Here is a 21,801-nt window from a genome sequence, read left to right as displayed (position 1 = left end):
GTTAGTCCTCTGCTGGTGGTAGAAAAATTTGGATGATTGCTCAGTTCGGAAGGCTCTAGAAGGACAGAGAAAAGATAACAAATCGAAAACAGACGTATGATCTTCCATTAAAGCTTCATTGATGTTGCTAGTTAATGACACACAAATGCAACGCCTAATCATGCATAGTTTCTTTACAAGTTCCAAATAAACCTCAACCTCTCCTAAATACTTACAATAACACCACCAAAATTTGATAAAATGAAAAGCAGATCATTTAAAATTTCCAGCAAACGCTACCAAACATCTCTCCAGCCAAGAAAGGAGGAAAAGACCATTTTCCATGGAACCACCAAGGCAGCAACTCCCTCACATTGGCTCCACTGGTAATTAATACCAGTCATTGAAAAGAAAGCAACAAAAGGGTCTGCATTCAGAAACCTTACTGATTGAACTCCCCAAATAGACACTAACCAAGCATTAGAATTTCTAAAAAAATTATAAAATTACTATAATTGTTTGTTTGCTTATCTACTTGGTGATAAGCATGTATGAACATTCTGGGTTAGGCCCATCAGTCAAGCATGGAATAACTTAGAAAAAAGAGCACCATCTCCGACTTCTATTACCCCTTTGGTTGGGCATGGAAGAGCCAAGAACTTGAATTTGATGAAGCCCAGTCTCAGGAGAGTTCCAATGACGAGTTGGCACTCTTCTTTGAGGATTTCCTAGCCACAATACAAGGACAATACCCGCAAGACTGACAATTGGACCAGCAGCAAGAAAAAACCATCTACTTCTGCGCTCTCTTCCAGAGCTACTTACAATCGGGTTCATGTCTAGAAGCTCCCTTTGCTCCATTCCACCTTGGTCAAATTCACCAGCTCCATCTGAAACATAAGAGGAACTTTCCTCGCTTGCATCCTGCTGCTGAATTTCAGGAATCCCCGATCTATTATTATTGTTTTGCTTACCCTTCTCATATTCTTTGTCATCAGTCGGTAGCTCAAACCTACAGAGAGGGCATGAATTTCGAGTACTCAGCCATGGAAAAATACAGGAAGGGTGATATAGGTGAAGGCAAGGAAGCTGGTTAACTTCAGTGCCAATGGATAAAACATCCTTGCAAATTGCACAAGCTAAACCATCATTCTTCTCATGTTCCTCATTAATGATCACACAAGGGAGGCTATTCACAAAGGGCACAGCTGCAGGGGGTGCTTCTCTTCTTGAGCTGTCAGTCTCTGCAAGATGTTCAAGAAATTCTTCAAAGCCTCTTGCATCAAGATAATCCCCAGAATTTCTTACATATTGTGGTAATTCTGATTCTCCTAAGTTAGCAAAGATCTCCCTGTTATATGCTTGTCTATCTTGCCTGATTCTCCAGTGAAACAGGCCCTCAAATTCAGGAGAAAATAACTGTTGACGCCAATTACTAGAGCCACTGCCTTCATTTGGACTTGAAATTAAATAATTTCGCAGCCTTGGTCCTGCCACCCCACAGATTCAGTTGTGTTGTCCTCAACATCAGCTTCTTCCCATTCACCATCTTCTTCTTCTTCCTCTTCCTCGTCATCTGAGTTCCATTGGTTGAGACCAGCATGCATTGGATCAATGTCAGTATCACTGTCAAAATTGCTTCCCTCATCTGGTTCAATAATATCCACAAAACTATGTCCATCAACATCTACATCAGAGTCCCCTCCATATGCGCTAAAAGAAATGGCATCACTCTCACCAAGATAAACCCTGGACCAATTGACACTGGGAGTTGTTTCATTCTCGCTATAAAGAGAATCCCAATTATCAAGACGCTCACTTCCAGTATCTGAGAGAACCCGCCGCCATCTTATAGAACTGGTTGGGGTTGTATGGGAGCTTATGTGCCGCAACAGCCTAACAGAAGCATCTCCATCTACAGATGGATTGTCAAGACCAGATACAATGGACTGGTTTTGCCTAGCCAAATTAATCATATGTGATAACTGTTGTGAAAAAAGATTTTCAATTGACTCAGAACTGCTGTAACTAGTTCTTCTTCTTCTGTGTGGCCTCCTCCTAAAAGAATCCTGAGTGGAGTCCCCTACATCTTCGAGAAGCAAAAATTTACAGTCCCCGCATATACTGACAGTCTCAAGATCATCATTGTCAGGTGCAAAAATTCTTCTGCACAGCACACATGCTACTTGGTGGATAGAATGATCAATCACTAAACCACCATCTGCATGGCCACGTGCAGCAAAGAGGGGCACATCTTGTGAAGTTCTTTCTGAATCTGCATCCATCTGAAAGTAGAGAAAAGATCAAACAATTAGGGAAAAAGTGAGAAGAATGCAACTTAAGATGGATGGCAGAAATGCAGATGTGAATCCTAACAGGTAGTGGGCACCCGGTCACTAGGCTACTAGCCCAATAGCAATGGCTGAGTAATATGATGTCAGACACGTGTAAGTAATTTTCCACCAAAAAGCAACGGGCTTGAAGATCAATGCCAAGAAAAACAAGATGGCAAAAGGGATACATTAAGAAACCAAAAGCATGTTCAATTATTAGTGGTAACTTGTTGGTTTTGGATTATAAGCGAATTGCCCAATGCTGGCCTCATGTCTGAATATGATGATGTAATAACCTTGTGAAAGTAACACCCAAAAATGACCATGTCCTGACCGCCTATCTCTGTATATAAAACATCTCTGTATATAAAACATCAAGGTGACGGCAAGAAAAAAACCACCAAGACAAGTGGAGTTGCATAAGATGGTTATTCAAAGCATTCCTTCATAAAACTCATATATTGTTAGGGCTAAGCAATATTCGGTCTGAACCGAATAAACCAAACCAAATCATCCTTATTCGGTAAATCGGTTCGGTTTTAATGATGGTTCGGTTCGGTTCAATTTTATTTTATAAAAAATTCGATTATTTCTGTTCAGTTCGGTTTTGAACGATGAAAAATTGGTTAAACCGAACCAAACCGTATTTTACCAATACTATGCATTTTGTAAAAACAGGGTTCATATATATATATATATATATATATATATATATATATATATATATATATCAATCTAATAGGCAGCAATCAGCATTGAAACTTCATAGCAGCGCTCCCGCTCCCTTCTATCTCAAGTTTCAACTCTCCTCTGGCTCTCTTGCACCTCGCTCAAATCCATCAGTTCACATTCGCAGTGCCTCTCTCTCACTAACTCTCACTTCACACTTTCATTAATCATCAGTAATACCCTTCGTCGACTCAAGTCCTTGTCGGCCATCTTCCTTCTTGCTTGCAATCTGTATGTGAAGACCTCCTCTAGTCTTGCTTTGGACATCAATAATCTCTTCATTCTTCAGTAAGTTAATTAAAAATCTACTTATAGATTTAGGAATTTTTATTTGAAATTGATTTAGGGATTTCATTTCAGTTGAAATTGATTTAGAGATTTTAGTTGAAATTGATTTAGGGATTTCATTTTAGTTGAAATTGATTTAAGGATTTAAGGATTTTATGAAAGAATAAGCATGGAGAAAATTGAGTCCCTCTACTGCTGTTAAGTTGCTGAGGTCAACCGTTGAAATGGGCTCATTAAGGGCAGGAAGGGCTATTCATTGTGTGGTTGTTGTGTGTGGTTTATGTAAAGATTTATTAACAATTTACTCAAAGTTGAGGGGTTTAGCTGATGCAAGTTTAATATTTGAGAAAATGCCTGAGAAGGACTGTGTTGCGTCGCGTGGAACATTATGATATCTGCATATTCTCAAAATGGTTATCCTGAGACATCCATAGATTTGCTGTAATATATGGCAAAATCTATGGTCAGAGCTGATATGTTGACTGCACTTCCTGCTGTTTCCTCCATCATGCAGTTGAAATCTATTGAATTGGGTAAAGAAATGCATGCTCATGTGATAAGAAATGGGTCAGATTGTCAAGTATCAGTTCCTAATTCTCTTATTGACATGTACTGTGAATGTGATTGTTTGAACTATGCTCAAAAGATTTTCGAATTGTTGTCAATTAAGACTGCAGCTTCATGGAGCTCAATACTAAGAATTTATTAGAGGATTAATCATGAAGCGACAAATACTAAGAATTTTGAAAGTGACAAATACCAAACAAGTGAATCTATCTATTTTTTTTCTCGTTTTTAAATTCTATTTATACAAATCAAAATTTACAATATGTTAACATTTTTAATTAATTGTCAAGAATATAAAATGAATTTTTGCAAAATGCTTGCTATATATAAATAGTTTATATATACTTGATCAATATCTATGATAATTCATATTTATTGAAAGAATAATTATTTGTTACAAGAGAGGGAACAATTAGGTCCAAATAAAAAGTAAAAATCAGGTCTAAATTAAAAAGCCCATTGAAGCCCAAAACCAACTGAACCAAACCGAATCGAACCAAAATAATTCAGTACAGTTTTTCAAATATTTCAATTCAGTTTGATTTTTCACATATGAAAATTTGGTTTATTCAGTTTTATTAGTTCGATTCGGTTTTGTTCGATTTTAACCGAAGGCTCAGCCCTATATGTTGTAAAAGCATTCCATCATATAAACATCTATGAACACCAACAAGAAAATAACCCACCGGCTATTTGGATTATTGCTCACAGAGTCATGCCAATATATTTAGATTGCAGGCTACTGCTTTTAATCAAGTAACCTTCAAAACCAGTATATGCTAATCTTCACTCAAATTTATCCTCAAACAGATCTTTAACAAGAAAAATGTCAAGCCAACAGGCATCTAATTGCTAAAAATCTAAATAGTAAATTCACAGACATTCAAGAATAAACTACAACAAAGTAAGGTAAAATGCATGTTAGAAGAATGCAATCATCTTCAATGCTTAAATGAAACCTGCAAACCGTGCCCTGAATGTCCAAAAAATCAAAGTGACAGACGGCATTTTAGAGTAATCATAGAACGCACTCGTGTTTTTGGCAACACAACAATGAAGTAATGCCAGTTGCTCTCACTTGCATTCCCAATCCCACAATTCTAAATCCTTTAATCCCTTGTAAAAAGGCTCAAATGACAAGAAACTGGAAAGGCCACACAGTGTCGTCCAATTATACGACAAGACTAGGCACAGTCCCCATCATGAGAACTCGAGCAAACTCCATAACACAATACCCAATAAATAATTCTCTCTGCACTTAATTCAGGCTGAGCTCAATTGCAAAAATACAAAAAGAAAATTGAAGGAATCAAACAAATTACCAGAAAAATCAATTCCGGACAGGAAAATGCTTGGATCTTCCAGATTCCTACGCGCCAGGTCCAATCACAAGCTTCAGGCTATTAGAGCCGTAGAAATAAAACCCAAAATTAAATCCATAAAACTTGAAAACCCAACAAAAACTAATGAAGAAATCAAAGGGAGAAAACAAAAAAGAAAAGAAAGAGAGAGTTGAAATCCCAACAACCACAATAAGAAAAGAAGGTGGGTTGGTGAGAAAATGGTTGATGATAGGAGAAGAAGAAGAAGGGCAGGGTGTTGAGAGGGCCCAGTCAGTGAGCGTCCTTAACAGTTACCATGGTTGTCAAGTAGTTCAAAGTCGTGGACAAGTACATATATACAATTTAGTCTGTTTTCATCGGAAAGCAAGAGAGAGAGAAGCTCGGCCCAGCGTAGTAGACGAAGGCAGCGACGGAGTGTCTCTCTTTTGGGCCCATTTTGCCCTTTACTAGCGTTTCTTTTATGTTTTGTCCATTGGGACAATGATGTAGCGCACGCTCCCAACTGGCCAGTCACGATAGGGGCTGGTATTCGAGGATTTTAACTAAAGGGATGTTTGTACTGTAAATTCGATCCCACTAAGTATTAGATTGAATATATATAAATTTATATATTTTTTACGCATATCCTAATTATTTAGGTATTGAATGCATTTGTGTATTAAAATCCAATCACAAATATTTTTTAATTTATTGAGTTAAGTTTGCTCATAGTAGAGAGATGTATTATAGGAGTAAAGCGCTTTAAGTGATAATTTTTCCTTTTATACAAATACTTTTATTATTTGTGTCAATTTTATTTGTCACGACCTAACTTATGAGCCGGACCGGCACTAGGACCTGGACCAGCCTAAAGCTTCCGAGGCCCGTAGCAAGCTTAAATATTCATCAACCCAACTCTAAAGGCCCATTTGGGCCCAATTTCAAGAATTCAACCAGACAGAGTCCGGCTATAAATTAGACTTTTCAATGGGGAGTTTTTGATTCACCCGACCTGTAAACACAATATATAATCAATTGGGGAGTTCAACTCACCCTCCACATACTCATAATAAAATAAAGTCAAATGGGAGCTCAGCTCCCTCATCCAATCCAACATACATGCATATAATAAGTTTACAGGTCCAACATGATAAATTATATTACAGACCCAAATCAAATAAATATTTCTAACACATACGGAAATTCTAGGAATTAACAAAATTACACAAACATAAATAAACGACCTGCGAAGAAGAAAAGCAGGTTAACCCCAACAATAATCCTCCTGTAGCCTGAAAAAATAATGAACAGGAGTTAGCGTTCGACTTAGAGAGTAAAATATCAATTTTAACCATAATATCTATAGCTATCTAAAGCTAATGCATCCTGTAGAGTGAAATGCAACATTATTAATATTTTCACATTATAACAGCAAAAAGGTAATCTGGAGCACTCACACACCCTATAAGGTCAAACAATACATATATGGGAGCTGATCCCCTATACAGCCCTCTTAATCCAACTTGTGCCAGCGAATAACTTAAGCCGAACTTTCACTTAATAAACCAAATCGGGGTTCCAACGAAGAACTCAAGCCTTCTCTATCCCGAAAGACCGGGTCCCAGCGAAGATCTCAAGCCGTGTCTACCCGTCCCAACACCACACCACACGCACGCTAACTCACACACACTGCTCTAAATTATCACAACAACATCCATGGCACTTAACAGTTGTGAATGCAACATAAAATATGCCTAGAGTTTAACTACATAGATATATACATATAAGTGATGCATGGGCATGCTTGAACATATAATAATATTGAAATTATAATTAAAATTAATATTTTACTCACAGACTCAACCGAAGTCACTGTGGCGGCTGGGCAGAGGAGGAAGGCTGTTCTGCCTCACCTGACAATTTTATTATAATTATTTAATATATTTGACTCAATACAAACTAAGAAAAAGATCAAAGATGTCCTAAGTCATGTCGAAAATCTGGCAGAGTCTCCCGAACCTACCCAACCTGCAAAAGGGCTTAAAATGCACTTCTATATTCACAAGCTATACACCCACAACTCAATCACATCACACAGCCCCTCCTGGGCCCATCCAAACAGTCATCAATCACAACATGTAAAATTACAGTTTATTCCTCATAATTTAACCCTCTTGCCAAAACTACTCAAATGAGTTCTAAAAATTCTAAAACTTTGCCCCGCGGTCCTTAGCATCATTACTAAGCTAGTGCAAAAGGAATTATAATTTTCTGAGCTACCACGAATATTTTATGAATTTTTAATCTAATTCAAGCACTAGAAAATTACGAAAAAGTAAGGTTCGGGTTTACCTATGCCGATTCAGACATCGAGAACGTGCTCGAGACATTTGACAATGGTGGGGTAGCCAAAATCTCGATCCAATTCCAAGACTTTTTCGATAGCCGGTCTGTCTGGCCGGAAATTCACAGACCCGGGCAACCGTCAAATTTCCGCGAATTGAAGATACCTACACGAAGCTCACAACACGGGGGTTAGTATATAATTTTTATGAAATTTTCTAAGCTCATTTAATGCTTGGAAAAATACTACGAAGTTTCGTGGGACCCACCGAAAAATGGTGTCAAAAAATTTTGAAATTTATATTGCCGCGAAGCTCTCGACGAGTGGAGCGCTCTGGTACTCTCGATTTTCTCATGGGGTTCACAGTTTGCGAGAAATCTAGCCCAAAAATTAAAATAGGCTAAAACTTTTCAGGCAAAAATTGGACAAACCGCTTGATGGATTTTAGTGTTCTTAGTGTCTATAGAAAACTCTCGAGGTGTAGATGGTGTTTGACACAAGACTCGGCCCAATCAGTGGCCGGATCGACCAGATTTCGGCTGGGAAGCCGAAATGGCTCGTGCGCGCAGGTGGATCTTCGCGTGCATTTTTCGGCTGCCTGGAGCATTGGCCGACGTTGGGGAGGCACTGGGGCGGTGCGCTGGCAAGGTGGGGAAAGCTGGGTTGCGGTGGCGCGGCCTGGGGAGGAGGGAGGAGAGAGAAAACGGGAGGGAAAGGAGGGACGTCGGGCACGCGAGGGAGAAAGAAGAAGAAAAAGAAAAGGGCCAATCCGATTCAATCGGTCCGATTCGGTCCGGTTCGATTAGGCCAGTCTGATTTAAGATACAAAATTTTAAATTTTTACTCTGCCTTGGGACCGAAAACGAGGCCCAAAAATTCTAAAAAAATTGTAAAAAACTCAGAAAAATTCTTAGAGTCCAAATATATTTTTAATTTTGCCATGTGGTCTTTAAATTAATTTTTAAAAATCATCAAAGTTTTATATTTTTGAAAAATCGAACTCGATTTCTAAAATCTGAAAAATTTTAAATAATTTTCTAAAATTTAAATAATTTAAAATATTAATATTACTCACAAACTAATAAATTTAAAAATTTAGGGTGTTACATTCTTCTCCCCTTACAGAAAATTTATTCTCGAATTTTACACAAGGCAGAATAAAGTACAGAATTATACATTGAATAGATAAGGGTACTTGCTATGCATGTCCTACTCTGACTCCCAGGTGCACTCTTCCACTGATTGACTCCTCCATAAAACCTTAACCATAGGGATTTATTTTGATCTTAGCTACCTCACTTGGTAGTCCACTATGGCTACAGGTTGCTCCTCAAACGTCAGGTTTTCTTTCAGCTCTATTACATCCGGCTGTAGCATATGAGAAGGATCAGGAATGTATTTCCTGAGCATGGAGATGTGAATTATAGAATGAACATGAGAAATGTTGGGTGATAGCTCCAACCGGTAGGCAACTGCTCCAACTCTATCAGTAACCTCAAAAGGTCCAATATACCGAGGTGTCAATTTGCCCTTCTTTTCAAATCTCATGACTCCCTTCATCGGAGAAATCATCAGGAATACTTAGTCGCCTACTGCAAACTCTATATCCCTCCGTCTGGGATCTGCATAACTCTTCTGCCTGCTGAAAGTTGTTTTCAATTGTTCCCTGATTAAAGGAACTATCTCTGAAGTGTACTACTGCACTAGGTCTACATCATGTACCTTTGCTTCTCCTATCTCCATCCAACACAGAGGAGATCTACACTTTCTTCCATATAGTGCCTCATAGGGTGCCATCCCTATGCTGGAATGATAACTGTTGTTGTAGGCAAACTCCACCAAAGGTAGCTGGTCATCCCATTGACCTCCAAAATCCAAAACACACATGCGGGGCATGTCTTCCAGTGTTTGGATTGTCCTTTCGGACTGTCCGTCTGTCTTGAGGGTGAAAAGCGATACTAAAGTTCAATTGCGTGCCAAGTGCCTCCTGTAACTTTCTCCAAAATTGAGAAGTGAACTGGGGCCCTCTGTCAGATATTATAGAAGCTGAAACTCTATGCAATCTGATTATTTCTCGAATATAGAGCTGGGCGTACTGTGCCACAGAATATGTAGTCTTCACAGGCAAGAAATGAGCTGATTTAATTAGGCGGTCTATAATTACCCATATTGAATCATATCCTCGCGTGGTACGAGGCAACCTAGTCACAAAATCCATAGTAATCATCTCCCACTTCCATTCTAGGATAGAGAGCTCTTGCAACTTCCCTGACGGCCTCTGGTGTTCAAACTTCACCTTCTGACAAGTCAAGCACTTAGACACGAAGTCTGCTATGTCTCTCTTCATGCCATTCCACCAATAGCTATCTTTCACATCATGGTACATCTTGGTGGAGCCTGGGTGGACATTGTACAGTGTATAGTGTGCCTCTCGTATGATTTCATTTCTGAGATTGTCCACATCGGGTACACATATCCTAGAACCTTGCATAAGGGCGCCATCATTGGCAAATCCAAAATTACCAACTTCACCCTGCTGTACTCTTTCTATGATCTTTATCAATTGCTGGTCTCTATGCTGGGAAACTCTAACTCTGTCTCGCAGGTCTGGTCTCACTAAAAAATGGGCCAACAATACCCCTTCATCTGAAAGATCTAATATTAGACCTTGATTCATCAACTCATGTACTTCCTGAATTAACGGTCTCTTCTTCGCTGATATGTGTGCCAAGCTGCCAGAAGATTTTCTGCTCAAAGCATCTGCTATTACATTAGCCTTCCCAGGGTAGTCCTGGATGGTACAATCATAGTCCTTTAGAAGCTCCATCCATCTCCTCTGTCTCAAGTTTAAATCCCTATGTTGGAAGATGTACTTCAAACTCTTATGGTCGGTGTATATCTCGCACACTTCACCATACAGGTAGTGTCTCCAGATTTTTAGTGCAAAGACTACAGCCGCCATTTCCAAATCATGGATGGGGTAGTTCTTCTCATGCCTCTTCAGCTGTCTTGAAGCATAAGCTACTACTTTTCCATTATGCATCAAAACACACCCTAAGCCAACTCTGGAGGCATCACAGTACACGGTATATCCTTCACCACTCATCGGTAGCATCAACACAGGGGCGGTGGTTAGACACTCCTTAAGCTTCTGGAAACTCTCCTCACAGTCATCTGTCCAAATGAATGGAACATTCTTCCGAGTTAACTTAGTTAGGGGAGCTGCTATCCTGGAAAAATCCTGCACAAAACGCCTATAGTAGCCAGCTAGGCCCAGAAAACTTCGCACCTTAGTGACTGTTGTAGGCCTAAGCCAATCAGTTACAGCCTCAATTTTTTTGGGATCCACTTGAATGCCTTCACTAGAAACCACGTGTCCCAAGAATGAGATGCTTTATAGCCAAAATTCACATTTTGAAAATTTGGCATATAGCTGGTGCTCCCTCAAAGTCTGCAACACCATCCTTAAGTGTCACACGTGTTCTTCCTCTGTCCGAGAGTATACCAAAATGTTATTTATGAATACAATGACAAAACAGTCTAGGAATGGCCTGAACACTCTGTTCATTAAGTCCATGAAGGCTGCTGGTGCATTAGTGAGTCCAAAAGACATCACTAAGAACTCATAATGACCATATCTTGTCCTGAATGCTATTTTGGACACATCCTCATTCCTGATTCTCAACTGATGGTAGCCTAATCGTAGGTCTATTTTGGAAAAGAATCTAGCCCGTTGGAGCTGATCAAATAGATCATCGATCCGAGGAAGTGGATACTTGCTCTTCACAGTCACCTTATTCAGCTGTCTATAGTTAATACACAACCACAAGGACCCATCTTTCTTTCTCACAGATAGAACAGGAGCACCCCAGGGTGAAGTACTTGGACGCATGAAACCCTTATCCAAAAGCTCCTATAGTTGCTCCTTTAGCTCTTTCAATTTTGCTGGTGCCATCCTGTAAGGCGGCATTGATATGGGGTTTGTACCAGGTACAACATCAATGAAGAACTCTGTTTCCCTTCCTAGTGGCAACCTTGAAAGCTCCTCAGGGAAGACATCCATGAATTCTCTGACAACAGGAACATTTTCCATGTTGATACCTTCTACAGATGTATCTCTCATCAATGCCAAAAACCCTTGACATCCACGCCTCAACATTTTTCTAGCACTAATTGCTGACACCAAATTATATGAAGTCACACTCCTGTCACCATCAAAGCTAAATTCTTCCACACCAGGTATGTGGAAATACACCTTTTTGTTCCTGCAGTCTAAAGTGGCAAAATGGGTTGCTAACTAATCCATTCCCAAAATTACATCGAAATCCATTACTGGTAGAGGAACCAAGTCTGCTGGGAGGATCTTTCCATCCACTATTGCTGGGCTACCTGGAAAAACCATGTCTACATCTATGTTGTCACTAAGCGGGGTAGCTACAGACGAAGGGCATTCTAAAGTTGTAGGGTTCCTACCTAACCTCATGGCAAACTTTGAGGAGACAAATAAGTGCATAGCACCCGGATCTATTAAAACACAAGCCTCATAGGAACAGACTAGAAGAATACCTGCTATAACTGCATTGGAAGCCTGAGCATCCTGGTGGGTCAGGGTGAAAACTCGAGCTTAACCCCTACCCTGGGTTGTAGAACCCTGATACTGACTCCTACCTCCTGATCTGCCTCCAAATCCACGTCCCCCTTGTTCTCGGCCCTGTTGGCCACTGAATTGACTGCCTGCCATACTGGAAGCACCAGGATACAACTGACGAGGAACATTTGCAACAGAACTCTGTGACCCCATCTGTGGTTCACTGAACACGGGGCATTCCTTAGCAAAGTGACCTGGTTGGGCACACCTGAAGCATACTCCTGAACCCATTTAGCCTCCGCTATCTGGAGCACCCATGTGGGGAACACCTGAAGAACCCTCTGCTCTATTTTTCTTTGCTCTCCCACTGTCATCTCCGGTGTAGCTAATCTCAATCTGCCGGGCTCGATCAACTACCACATCAAAAAACTGATTAGACATCATGGCCAGGTTTGCATACCTCCTGTTAAGCCCCTTCAGGAACCTTTTCACCTTCATACTTTCTGTAGCCACTGCTGTAGGGGCATATCTGCTCAATTCCAGAAATTCTGTAGCATATTCATCTACAGACCTACTATTATGCCTTAAGGCCTCAAAGGCCCACTGCTTTTGGTCTCTAAAACTTTATGGCACAAACCTGTTGACAAACAGCTCCACAAACTGGGTCCATGACAAGCCTTCCATCCGAGGTAATATATAGTCATTCATCAATTGTCTAGGCGTAGGCCCCATGACATGCTGCACACACTCTATGAGTCTCTTGTTAGTCAACTGCAACTCCATCCCTGCCTGTTTATATGAATCCAAAAACCGATAGGCATCGTCTGACACATCATAAGTACCAAGCACTAATTTCTTGAAATTAATTATTTATTTATAAGGTTTCCCTCTTGGTGCGGTGGACTGCTGTTGTTGGGGAGAGTGGACCATATACTGTGCTATCATATCGATAGTTCTCTGCAAACCAGCTAGAGTAGTTGCCATTGGGTCCATGGGACCCGGGGCCACAAAAGATTATTCCTGAACTGGTGGCAGCTGCTCTTCTACTTGAGCAGCTCTAGGCCTCCTACCCCGCCTCCTCGGGGCAGGCGCTTCATCCTTTGTCGACACCTCGTCAAGCACATCTGGTTCTGGTGCAGTGGTAGCTCTCCTGCTCCTACGCATTTTCCTGAAATTCAGCAGCATTAGCCCACAAAATTCAAAACAGCATATTACACGGCTCTATAGACTCATATTTACACACAATATATGAAGCAGAAACTAGAAGCAAAGATGACAATGTAAGACGAATGTGGACCCTATTTTTCACATGTGACTCCTATTGGACTCTTTCCAACACTTTAGACAATTTTTCCCTATGAATCTGAAGCCTAAGCTCTGATACCACATTTGTCATGACCCAACCTATGGGCCGGACCGGCACTAGGACCTGAGCCTGCCTAAAGCCCCCGAGGCCCGTAGTAAGCCTAACTATTCATCAACCCAACTCTAAGGCCCATTTGGGCCCAATTTTAAGAATTCAACCAGACAGAGTCCGGCCATAAAATGGACCTTTCAATAGGGAGTTTTTGACTCACTCGACCTGTAAACACAATATATAATCAATTGGGGAGCTCAGCTCACCCTCCACATACTCATAATAACATAAAGTCAAATGGGAGCTCAGCTCCCTCATCCAGTCTAACATACATGCATATAATAAGTTTACAAGTCCAATATGATAAATTATATTACATACCCAAATTAAATAAATATTTCTAACACATGCGAAAATTCTAGGAATTAATAAAATTACACAAACATAAATAAACGACCTGCGAAGAAGAAAAGCAGGTTAACCACAACAATAATCCTCCTGTAGCCTAGAAAAATAATGAACAGGAGTGAGCGTTCGACTCAGAGAGTAAAATATCAATTTAACCATAATCTCTATAGCTATCTAAAGCTAATGCACCCTATAGAGTGAAATGCAACATCATCAATATTTTCATATCATAATAGCAAAAAGGTAATTTGAAGCACTCACATACCCAATAAGATCAAACAATACATATATGGGAGCTGATCCCCTATATAGCCCTCTTAATCCAACATGTGCCAGCGAAGAACTCAAGCTGGACTTTCACTTAATAAACCAAATCGGGGTCCCAGCGAAGAACTCAAGCCATGTCTACGCCGAAGGATAGGGTCCCAGCGAAGATCTCAAGCCGTGTCTACCCGTCCTGTCCATAGCCAACACCACACCACACGCACGCCAACTAACTCACACTGCTCCAAATTACCACAACAACATCCATGGCACTTAACAGTTGTGAATGCAACATAAAACGTGCCTAGAGTTTAACTACATAGATATATACATATAAGTGATGCATGGGCATGCTTGAACATATAATAATATTGAAATTATAATTAAAATTAATATTTTACTCACAGACTCAATCAAAGTCACTGTGGCGGCTGGGCAGAGGAGGAAGGCTGTCTCGGTTCACCTGATAATTTTATTACAATTATTTAATATATTTGACTCAATACAAACTAAGAAAAAGACCAAAGATATCCTAAGTCGTGTCGAAAATTCAGCAGAGTCTGCCCTATACTAATGACCTATCCAACCTGCAAAAGGGCTTAAAATGCACTTCTATATTCACAAGCCATACACTCATAGCTCAATCACATCACACAGCCCCTCCTAGGCCCATCCAAACAGTCATCAATTACAACATGTAAAATTACAGTTTAGTCCTCATAATTTAACTCTTTTGCAAAAACTATCCAAATGAGTTCTAAAAATTCTAAAACTTTTCCCTGCGGTCCTTAGCATCATTACTAAGCTAGTGCAAAAGCAATTATAATTTTCTGAGCTACCACGAATATTTTATGAATTTTTAATCCAATTCAAGCACTAGAAAATTACGAAAAAGCAAGGTTCGGGTTTATCTATGTCAATTCCGATCTCGGGACGTCTGACAACGGTGGGGTAGTCAAAATCTCAATCAGTTCTAAGACTTTTTTGGTAGCCAATCTGTCTGACCGGAAATTCACAGATCCGGGCAACCGTCGAATTTTCGAGAATTAAAGGTACCTACACGAAGCCTACAACATGGGGGTAAGTATATAATTTTTACAGAATTTTCTAAGCTCATTTAATGTTTGGAAAAATACTACGAAGTTTCGTGAGACCCACCAAAAAACGGTGTAGAAAAATTTTGAAATTTATATTGCCGCGAAGCTCTCGACAAGTGAAGCGCTCTGGTACTATCTGTTTTCTCGTGGGGTTCACGGTTTGTGAGAAATCTAGCCCAAAAAATTAAAATGAGTTAAAACTTTCCTGATAAAAATTGGACAAACTGCTCGATGGATTTTGGTGTTCTTGGTGTCTATAGAAAGCTCTCGAGGTGTAGATGGTGTTTGACACAAGACCTGGCCCAATCGGTAGCCGGATCAGCCGGATTTCGGCCAGGAAGTCGAAATGGCGCCCCCACATAGGTGGGTCTTTGCGCGGGTTTTCCGGCAGCCTAGAGCGTTGGTTGGCCGTGGGGAGGCACTGGGGCGGTGCGCCGGTGAGGTGGGGAAAGCTATATGGCGGCGGCGCAGCCTGGGGAGGAGGGAGGAGAGAGAAAATGAGAGAGGAAGGAGAAAAGTCGGGCGTGCGATGGAGAAAGAAGAAGAAAAAGTAAAGGGCCGGTCCGATTCGAACGGTCCGATCCCATTCGATTAGATTCGGCCGATCCAATTTAAGATACAAAATTTTGAATTTTTACTTTGCCTTGGGACCGAAAACGAGGCCCAAAAATTCTGAAAAACTTCTAGAAAACTCAGAAAAATTCGTAAAGTCTAAATATATTTTTAGTTTTGCCACGTGATCTTTAAATTAATTTTAAAAAATTATCAAAGTTTTATATTTTCGAAAAATTGAACCCGATTTCTAAAATCTAAAAAATTTTAAATAATTTCCTAAAATTTAAATAATTTAAAATATTAATATTACTCACAAACTAATAAATTTAAAAATTTGAGGTGTTACATTATTGGTATTTTTTTTAATATTATAAAAAATAATTATTATAACTTTAATTTTGTATAAAAATATTATTAAATTAATATTATACATTTATTATTTAAATTATACAATTTTTTTATTTAATTTATATAAATTTTAATATAAATATTTAATTAAAAACTTATCAAATTTATTTTTGTATAAAATCAAAATTATACTAAAAACTAAGAAAAAAAACAAATACTTTTCATTGGGGAGACCCAAAGAAGTCTAAAATATTAAGACGGGCCAACAGGGAAACAAACCAAGGTGCTGTGTTAGGCCCTAAGCGTTGGGCCATTGCCAATGAATAAAAAAGAGAAAAAATTTCAGGGGAATTAGCAAAAGGACATATAGATTAATTATTATTAATAAAGATAGAGAGAGAGAGGGTCCCTTTAGCGGATTCGTTTCTTGTCTGGTTGTGATCTGTCTTCACCCCACATTGTCTGGAACTGTAATAGTGGAATTGTTGCCTTCCTAAAACCCTCCATTTTCCACAGGCTCATCCTGTCATTACTCTGCTTGATTATGCCATTTTTGTCTAATTATTATACTCCTCTTATTGTCATTACATTAACATTTATAAAGATTTTTCCCTTTTTCTTTTAAAAATTTCTGTTAGTTCTTACAATATTTGAAGCCCTGAGCAGTCCAAAATAGGAACCAAATAGCAGCAATCAATTGGGGTTTATGCATTTTCCTTTCATGGAATTTCCTTATCCCTCTAAAATGGAAAGCAAAATCAATTGATAGCTATATCTCTTCAATGTAACCCCCATCATCTACACTCACATTTCCCTTTTCTCAACAATCACTTGCTTATTTTTATGCACTCATTCAGTGAAAAATAAACTTGGGAAATGTTGTTTGGAAAATTCATGTGAATGTCCAGGTGAGTTTTCGTTTTCCTTTTGTTGGGTGCTATTATTATTATTATTATTTTTAATTTTGGATGGGAAAGCCAAACACTATATGAGGGTGTGAAACGAGGTTTGGAATTATGTTAATAGTGGACAATGTGGGTTTTGTTGTTTGTTGTTAGAAAAGTACAAATGCGGAGGATCTTGAGAGAAGGACACAGGAGGAGCCCTCGAATATCTGCTTTAGATGCGAGGAAGGCTCAGCCATCGAGGTCTCCTGTTGCTCGAACTAGGTGTAGTACCATTACTGTTACTAGTACTAGCACTAGTTTACACGTAGAGCGTGAGCAAAAGAAACGCCGTTGTTGGGGTAATGGTGAGGGGCCATCCTCCTGGACCAAGGCCACGAAGAAGAGGAAGCTCAGACCTCTTCAAGATGTGGCTGCTTCTCCTCCAAGTGCCCAACAGGTTTTGCTTTAATTAATTGTCATGTAATCCTTTTTTTTTTTTTAAGTTTTATCATAATTAGTTTCACTAATTTCAGTCGTTTCTCTGAAATAAATTTACCCATGTGAAAATTTTGTGCTCTTTTCCTGTTCATGGCAATGATTGAGTTGGTCATGCCCAGCGTACTTTCATCTGGGATCTTGGTTGTTGAGGGGTTTAAAGAGGGCTTTTAAAGTAGAAAAAGGTGATTCTTGAGCGGCATTTTAATATTCCTGGGAGACATCAGTAGACCAGGCAACTGGACACCACCCCGCAGTTTGACTCAAGAACATACTTTTGTTTTATTTGCTCATGTTATTATATTTATGGCTTCTTTTGGTGTGTGGTTTTGATTTCAAGGTATTATGCCTCTTCTCAGCATCTTTATTTTTCCTTAATTTTTTCAAATTTTATTGCTGCTAGTTCCTCGAGACTTGCAAGGTGTTTAGTTGTATTAATCTACATAATCAGGTTCAATAAGCCTTCTGCTTCTCCATAATTTTAAGGAATTCAGTGTTTTATTTTTTTTTTTCCAAAATATTTTGATTAAGGCATTGTTTTCAATGATAAGAACGTACTAACATTGACTCAAGGAACACAATTTCACTGTGTGTAAACTTGTTCCTAGTGGTAATTACTACTTCTTCATGATGTTGTTCAATTTGCTTTTGGTCTTTATTATTTTCTGTGAGTTTGGTTTCAGGATCACAAGTCCAGTGATGAACAGAATGGGGGACAAACAAGTCATGAAGATCTTCTAAGAAATAATGGTCTGCCTTTTGCTCCCTCCAAGATGTAACTATAAATCGCCTAAATCGCCTTCTTTAAAATTTCACTTAAATTGGCATGATTCTTCGTGTCTTATTGGACCAGATCAACTCATTTTGCAATGTAAAGGTAGCATAAAAAATGGAGGTCAAGTTACCAAGCCAGGTTACTTCAGTTTCTGTGTTGAAAGTTGAAACTATGAATCTTGGATCTGCAGTTTTTTACATTTGTGACTTTAGCTTCACTTATATCAGGTCAATCACTTTCTGCGCCGTTTGTGTTGCGGATGCCAAAAAAACGCATACTTGAGCTTATTCTTGACATATTACAGAGGTGGCTATTCTTTCAAAACTGTTTTTATTTTAAATAATGTGGAAGTGCTGTAAGCATATACTAATTGAGAAACATTTATCTCAGTGATTTTTTACGATCTTCTTTGCTTGTGTTATTTTATTATTTTTATATTTTAGGAGAGATACTTATGAAATATTTGCAGAACCAGTTGACCCAAATGAGGTTAGTATCTAATTTAACTGTTTCATTTTCATATATCATTAATGTTGTTTTCCTTTCTCACTCATTATGTTGGAGGTTTCCTTTTTCTCATTTTTTTCCCCTTCTCTAAATAAGGTAGAGGATTACTATGAAATCATCAAAGAGCCTATGGATTTTGGGACTATGAGAGCTAAACTTCATGAAGGAATGTATAATAGTCTTGAACAATTTGAGGTTTGCTTCTTTCTCAAGTATTACTCTACCTTTGTTTCCTAGGTAACCTTTTCTTTTGGCGTTGATGTGTGACTACATGACCTTGACATTTAATAAACCTGAAGCATCTTTCTTTCTTTTTTTTTTTCCATGCAGCATGATGTGTTTCTAATACCCAGAAATGCAATGCATTTTAACTCCTCAGGTACAATTTTTTTCAGACAGGTATGATCATCAAATCTTTGTTAAAATTTGAAGAAGTGTTCTTATAATTCTCTGCAAAAATAGTTTAGTATTTCCTTTCATTGGAATGTCAAATCATCGTTGCTACAGGCTCGTGCCATTGATGAACTAGCTAAGAAGGTTTTTCATGTTCTTAAAACTGATCCTGAGAATTTTGAATTGGAATTTTCGGGGACGAGACGACGAGCAAGTAGAAGACCCAAAAGTGAGGCTAAGAGTTCAACTTATAGCTCAGCTTCTCAACTTGCTGCAAATTCAAGATCCAATAGTGTCGCACTCAGTGTGTCAGGAAAACATATGTTCAGTTCAGCAAACAGTACATTGAATTTAAGAACAGCAGTGCAAGTAATCCCTTTGTGCTCTGCCGGTGGTATTACTGCTCAATCAGACACAAGAGGTGTTGAAGTGCCTTTTGGTAAGTTGTGAATTCTGGTCTGATTCTCTAAAACTGAAATACAATGGATAAGGGGAGTAGAAATCTGATAAGATTGCATGTTCTAAACCTTGTGTGGTTTGGCTATCTAGTTTTCTAATGTACATGATGCAATGATTTTCATAACTACTTATAGAAGACTAAACATGAGGACCATGCATTCATTAAATCAAAGAGATTCACTAACACAAGGCTATAGAAGATTAAACATGAGGGCCATGCATTACTTGCACTCATTTAATCGAAGGGATTCACAAGTACGAGGTAAATGGTTTATTCCTTTTGACATAAGCTCTTACTTGGATCTACTTCTTCATAAAAAGTGCTTGATTTTGCATTCTTGGTTTATTATTTGCGAAACCATGGTAAGGTTTCACACATCAGCATGATGAATTTATGGTCCATTGTAGACTATGATTTTGAACCTTTTCAAATATATTAGGAATTAATCTCTCTCAATGTGTATGTGTGTGTATACAAACACGTGCATAAGTGAAGCAAAACGGCATTTAAGTTTATACTCTTGTCATGAGCTATAGAATTTGGTTGCTTATTTTCATTAGTTCCCCATCAACAGGGTTTGGAGTTGGTAGACGATCTAGTTCTTCAGAAGCAGATAGGCGTTCTACATATAAACCTTGGTTGTCCATCCATAATGAGAATGATTCAATTATTTCAACAATTTACAGTAATTCCAAAATGCTAATGCATGTAAGTGATTTCATATGAGATCAGATCGATCTCATTTCCATCTATGGCTACTGGTGTGAAATTCTCATTACTGATGAGAACTGATATTTTTTTTCTTGTTTCTGTAGGTGAACCAGCAGGATATTGGTTATCAGAAAAGCTTAATGTTGTTTGTTAAAGATTTAGGGCCAACAGCCCAAATGATTGCCCAACGCAAGTTAAGTGGATGGTCAACTGAAGCTAACAATTATCCATATTCAGCTTCAAATTGGCCTCAGGCTCCAAACTGCAAGAATTATGTGACGACCAGCTTTGACAAGTGTGATGCTGATAAAGGGGAGAGTGCTTATTCTTGTGACAAAATAGGAACCAGTGGCGCGTCAATGGAAGTGGCCTCACAGGGTAATGGTTGGATTGCCTTTGGGGCCATTAGACTAGAAGCTTTGAGCAGCAATGATACAAACGTTGTAGGTATTTCTAAGGATGACAATTTTCAACAAAATCAGAATGGTAGGATTCAAATGGGTTTGCATTCATCCATCATTGATGCAAGAGATCTGAATTTTTCTGATACTGGGTTAAACAACAAAGACTTGAAGTCAACAAAACTGAAACTGGAGAAAAGCAAGATGCATAATAAATCGCCATTGTTGGGTTCAGCTTTCAAGGATCCTCAGTCAAATGTCCTGGAATGCAGGTTAAGTGATAGTTACAGGTTTTCATCATCTTCCTGGCCCTTAAACATGGGCTCACGTACATCAGGTTTTGGTCAAACTCTAAGCTTCATGAATAATACTACTCCACAATATATGATAGGTAATGGTCAACCTGTAGTAGCTCAAGGTGCAATTCATGAACTTGGTAGTTCAACTGAGACACACTGGACATTGAAATCAAACCAGAACTCAACACCAGTTTCTCAGTTCACTTTTGATCTACCATTCTTGAGGACACGACTTGATCAGATGAATCCCTTGGGACAGAAGAGATATCTGCAAGAGAGCTCAGGTGGCCAAGGAGCTTTCCTGAATAGAATGAGCGAGACTTACCACGATAACCCCCCACATTCGTCATTAGATACTCAGCTTAACAGCTTGGCTCTTCAGCTGTAAGAAACGAATATGACATGATACATACTCATCCTCAAAAAACATGTAAATATATTGCCATTCTATTGCATCATGAAAAGCTTCTTGTGGTTTTGAAGGAGGCATTGGTTGCGGGAAATGCTTCTCTTTTTTTGAAAAAAAATAATTATTTTAAATAATTATGTAATTATTATTTGGTGGTTAAAAAATGAAATAAATTAAAAAATTAAAGTAATTGTGCAATACACTTAAAATATTAATTAAAAAAAAAGGAAAAGAGAAGTCAACAATTGGAATGGGAGAGATGGAAACCGTTGGATTATAATAAAA

The 21,801-nt window shown here is 38.8% G+C and overlaps 1 protein-coding gene and 1 non-coding gene across 5 annotated transcripts; one reads left to right on the top strand and one right to left on the bottom strand.

Annotated features, from left to right (window-relative positions):
* Window positions 1–75: 75 nt before the first annotated feature.
* LOC110667711 (uncharacterized) lies at window positions 76–5,747 on the bottom strand. The gene is made up of 3 exons (XR_009148724.1): window positions 5,534–5,747; window positions 5,219–5,296; window positions 76–2,264 (listed from the first exon to the last, which is right to left on the bottom strand). It is a non-coding gene; the product is annotated as an uncharacterized LOC110667711 (transcript).
* Window positions 5,748–16,617: 10,870 nt separating this feature from the next.
* On the top strand, window positions 16,618–21,589 carry LOC110667651 (uncharacterized). 4 transcript variants are annotated; one of them, XM_021828557.2, is made up of 11 exons: window positions 16,618–17,087; window positions 17,238–17,523; window positions 18,245–18,311; window positions 18,415–18,474; window positions 18,549–18,642; window positions 18,780–18,825; window positions 18,940–19,038; window positions 19,174–19,242; window positions 19,351–19,675; window positions 20,271–20,404; window positions 20,512–21,589. In XM_021828557.2, exons 1-11 carry the CDS (start codon window positions 17,080–17,082, stop codon window positions 21,493–21,495), a joined length of 2,172 nt encoding a protein of 723 aa, XP_021684249.2. In that variant the 5' UTR covers window positions 16,618–17,079; the 3' UTR covers window positions 21,496–21,589. The 4 variants fall into 4 exon arrangements, with proteins under 4 accessions (XP_021684249.2, XP_021684250.2, XP_058002477.1 ...); XM_021828558.2 differs by having other exon boundaries at window positions 16,619–17,087; window positions 18,564–18,642; XM_058146495.1 differs by lacking the exon at window positions 16,618–17,087 and adding an exon at window positions 17,684–17,901 and having other exon boundaries at window positions 17,397–17,523.
* The last annotated feature ends 212 nt before the right edge of the window (window positions 21,590–21,801 follow it).

Source organism: Hevea brasiliensis, chromosome 5 (assembly GCF_030052815.1).
Source record: "Hevea brasiliensis isolate MT/VB/25A 57/8 chromosome 5, ASM3005281v1, whole genome shotgun sequence".
NCBI lineage: Eukaryota > Viridiplantae > Streptophyta > Magnoliopsida > Malpighiales > Euphorbiaceae > Hevea > Hevea brasiliensis.
The sequence above is the reverse complement of the archived record's forward strand: the minus strand, read 5'-3'. Positions and strand labels throughout refer to the sequence as shown.

Coding starts and splice junctions, on each gene's coding strand:
- LOC110667651 (XM_021828557.2), top strand. Junction 17,524..18,244: donor CTCCTCCAAGTGCCCAACAG/GTTTTGCTTTAA, acceptor GTTTGGTTTCAG/GATCACAAGTCCAGTGATGA. Junction 19,243..19,350: donor GTACAATTTTTTTCAGACAG/GTATGATCATCA, acceptor TCGTTGCTACAG/GCTCGTGCCATTGATGAACT.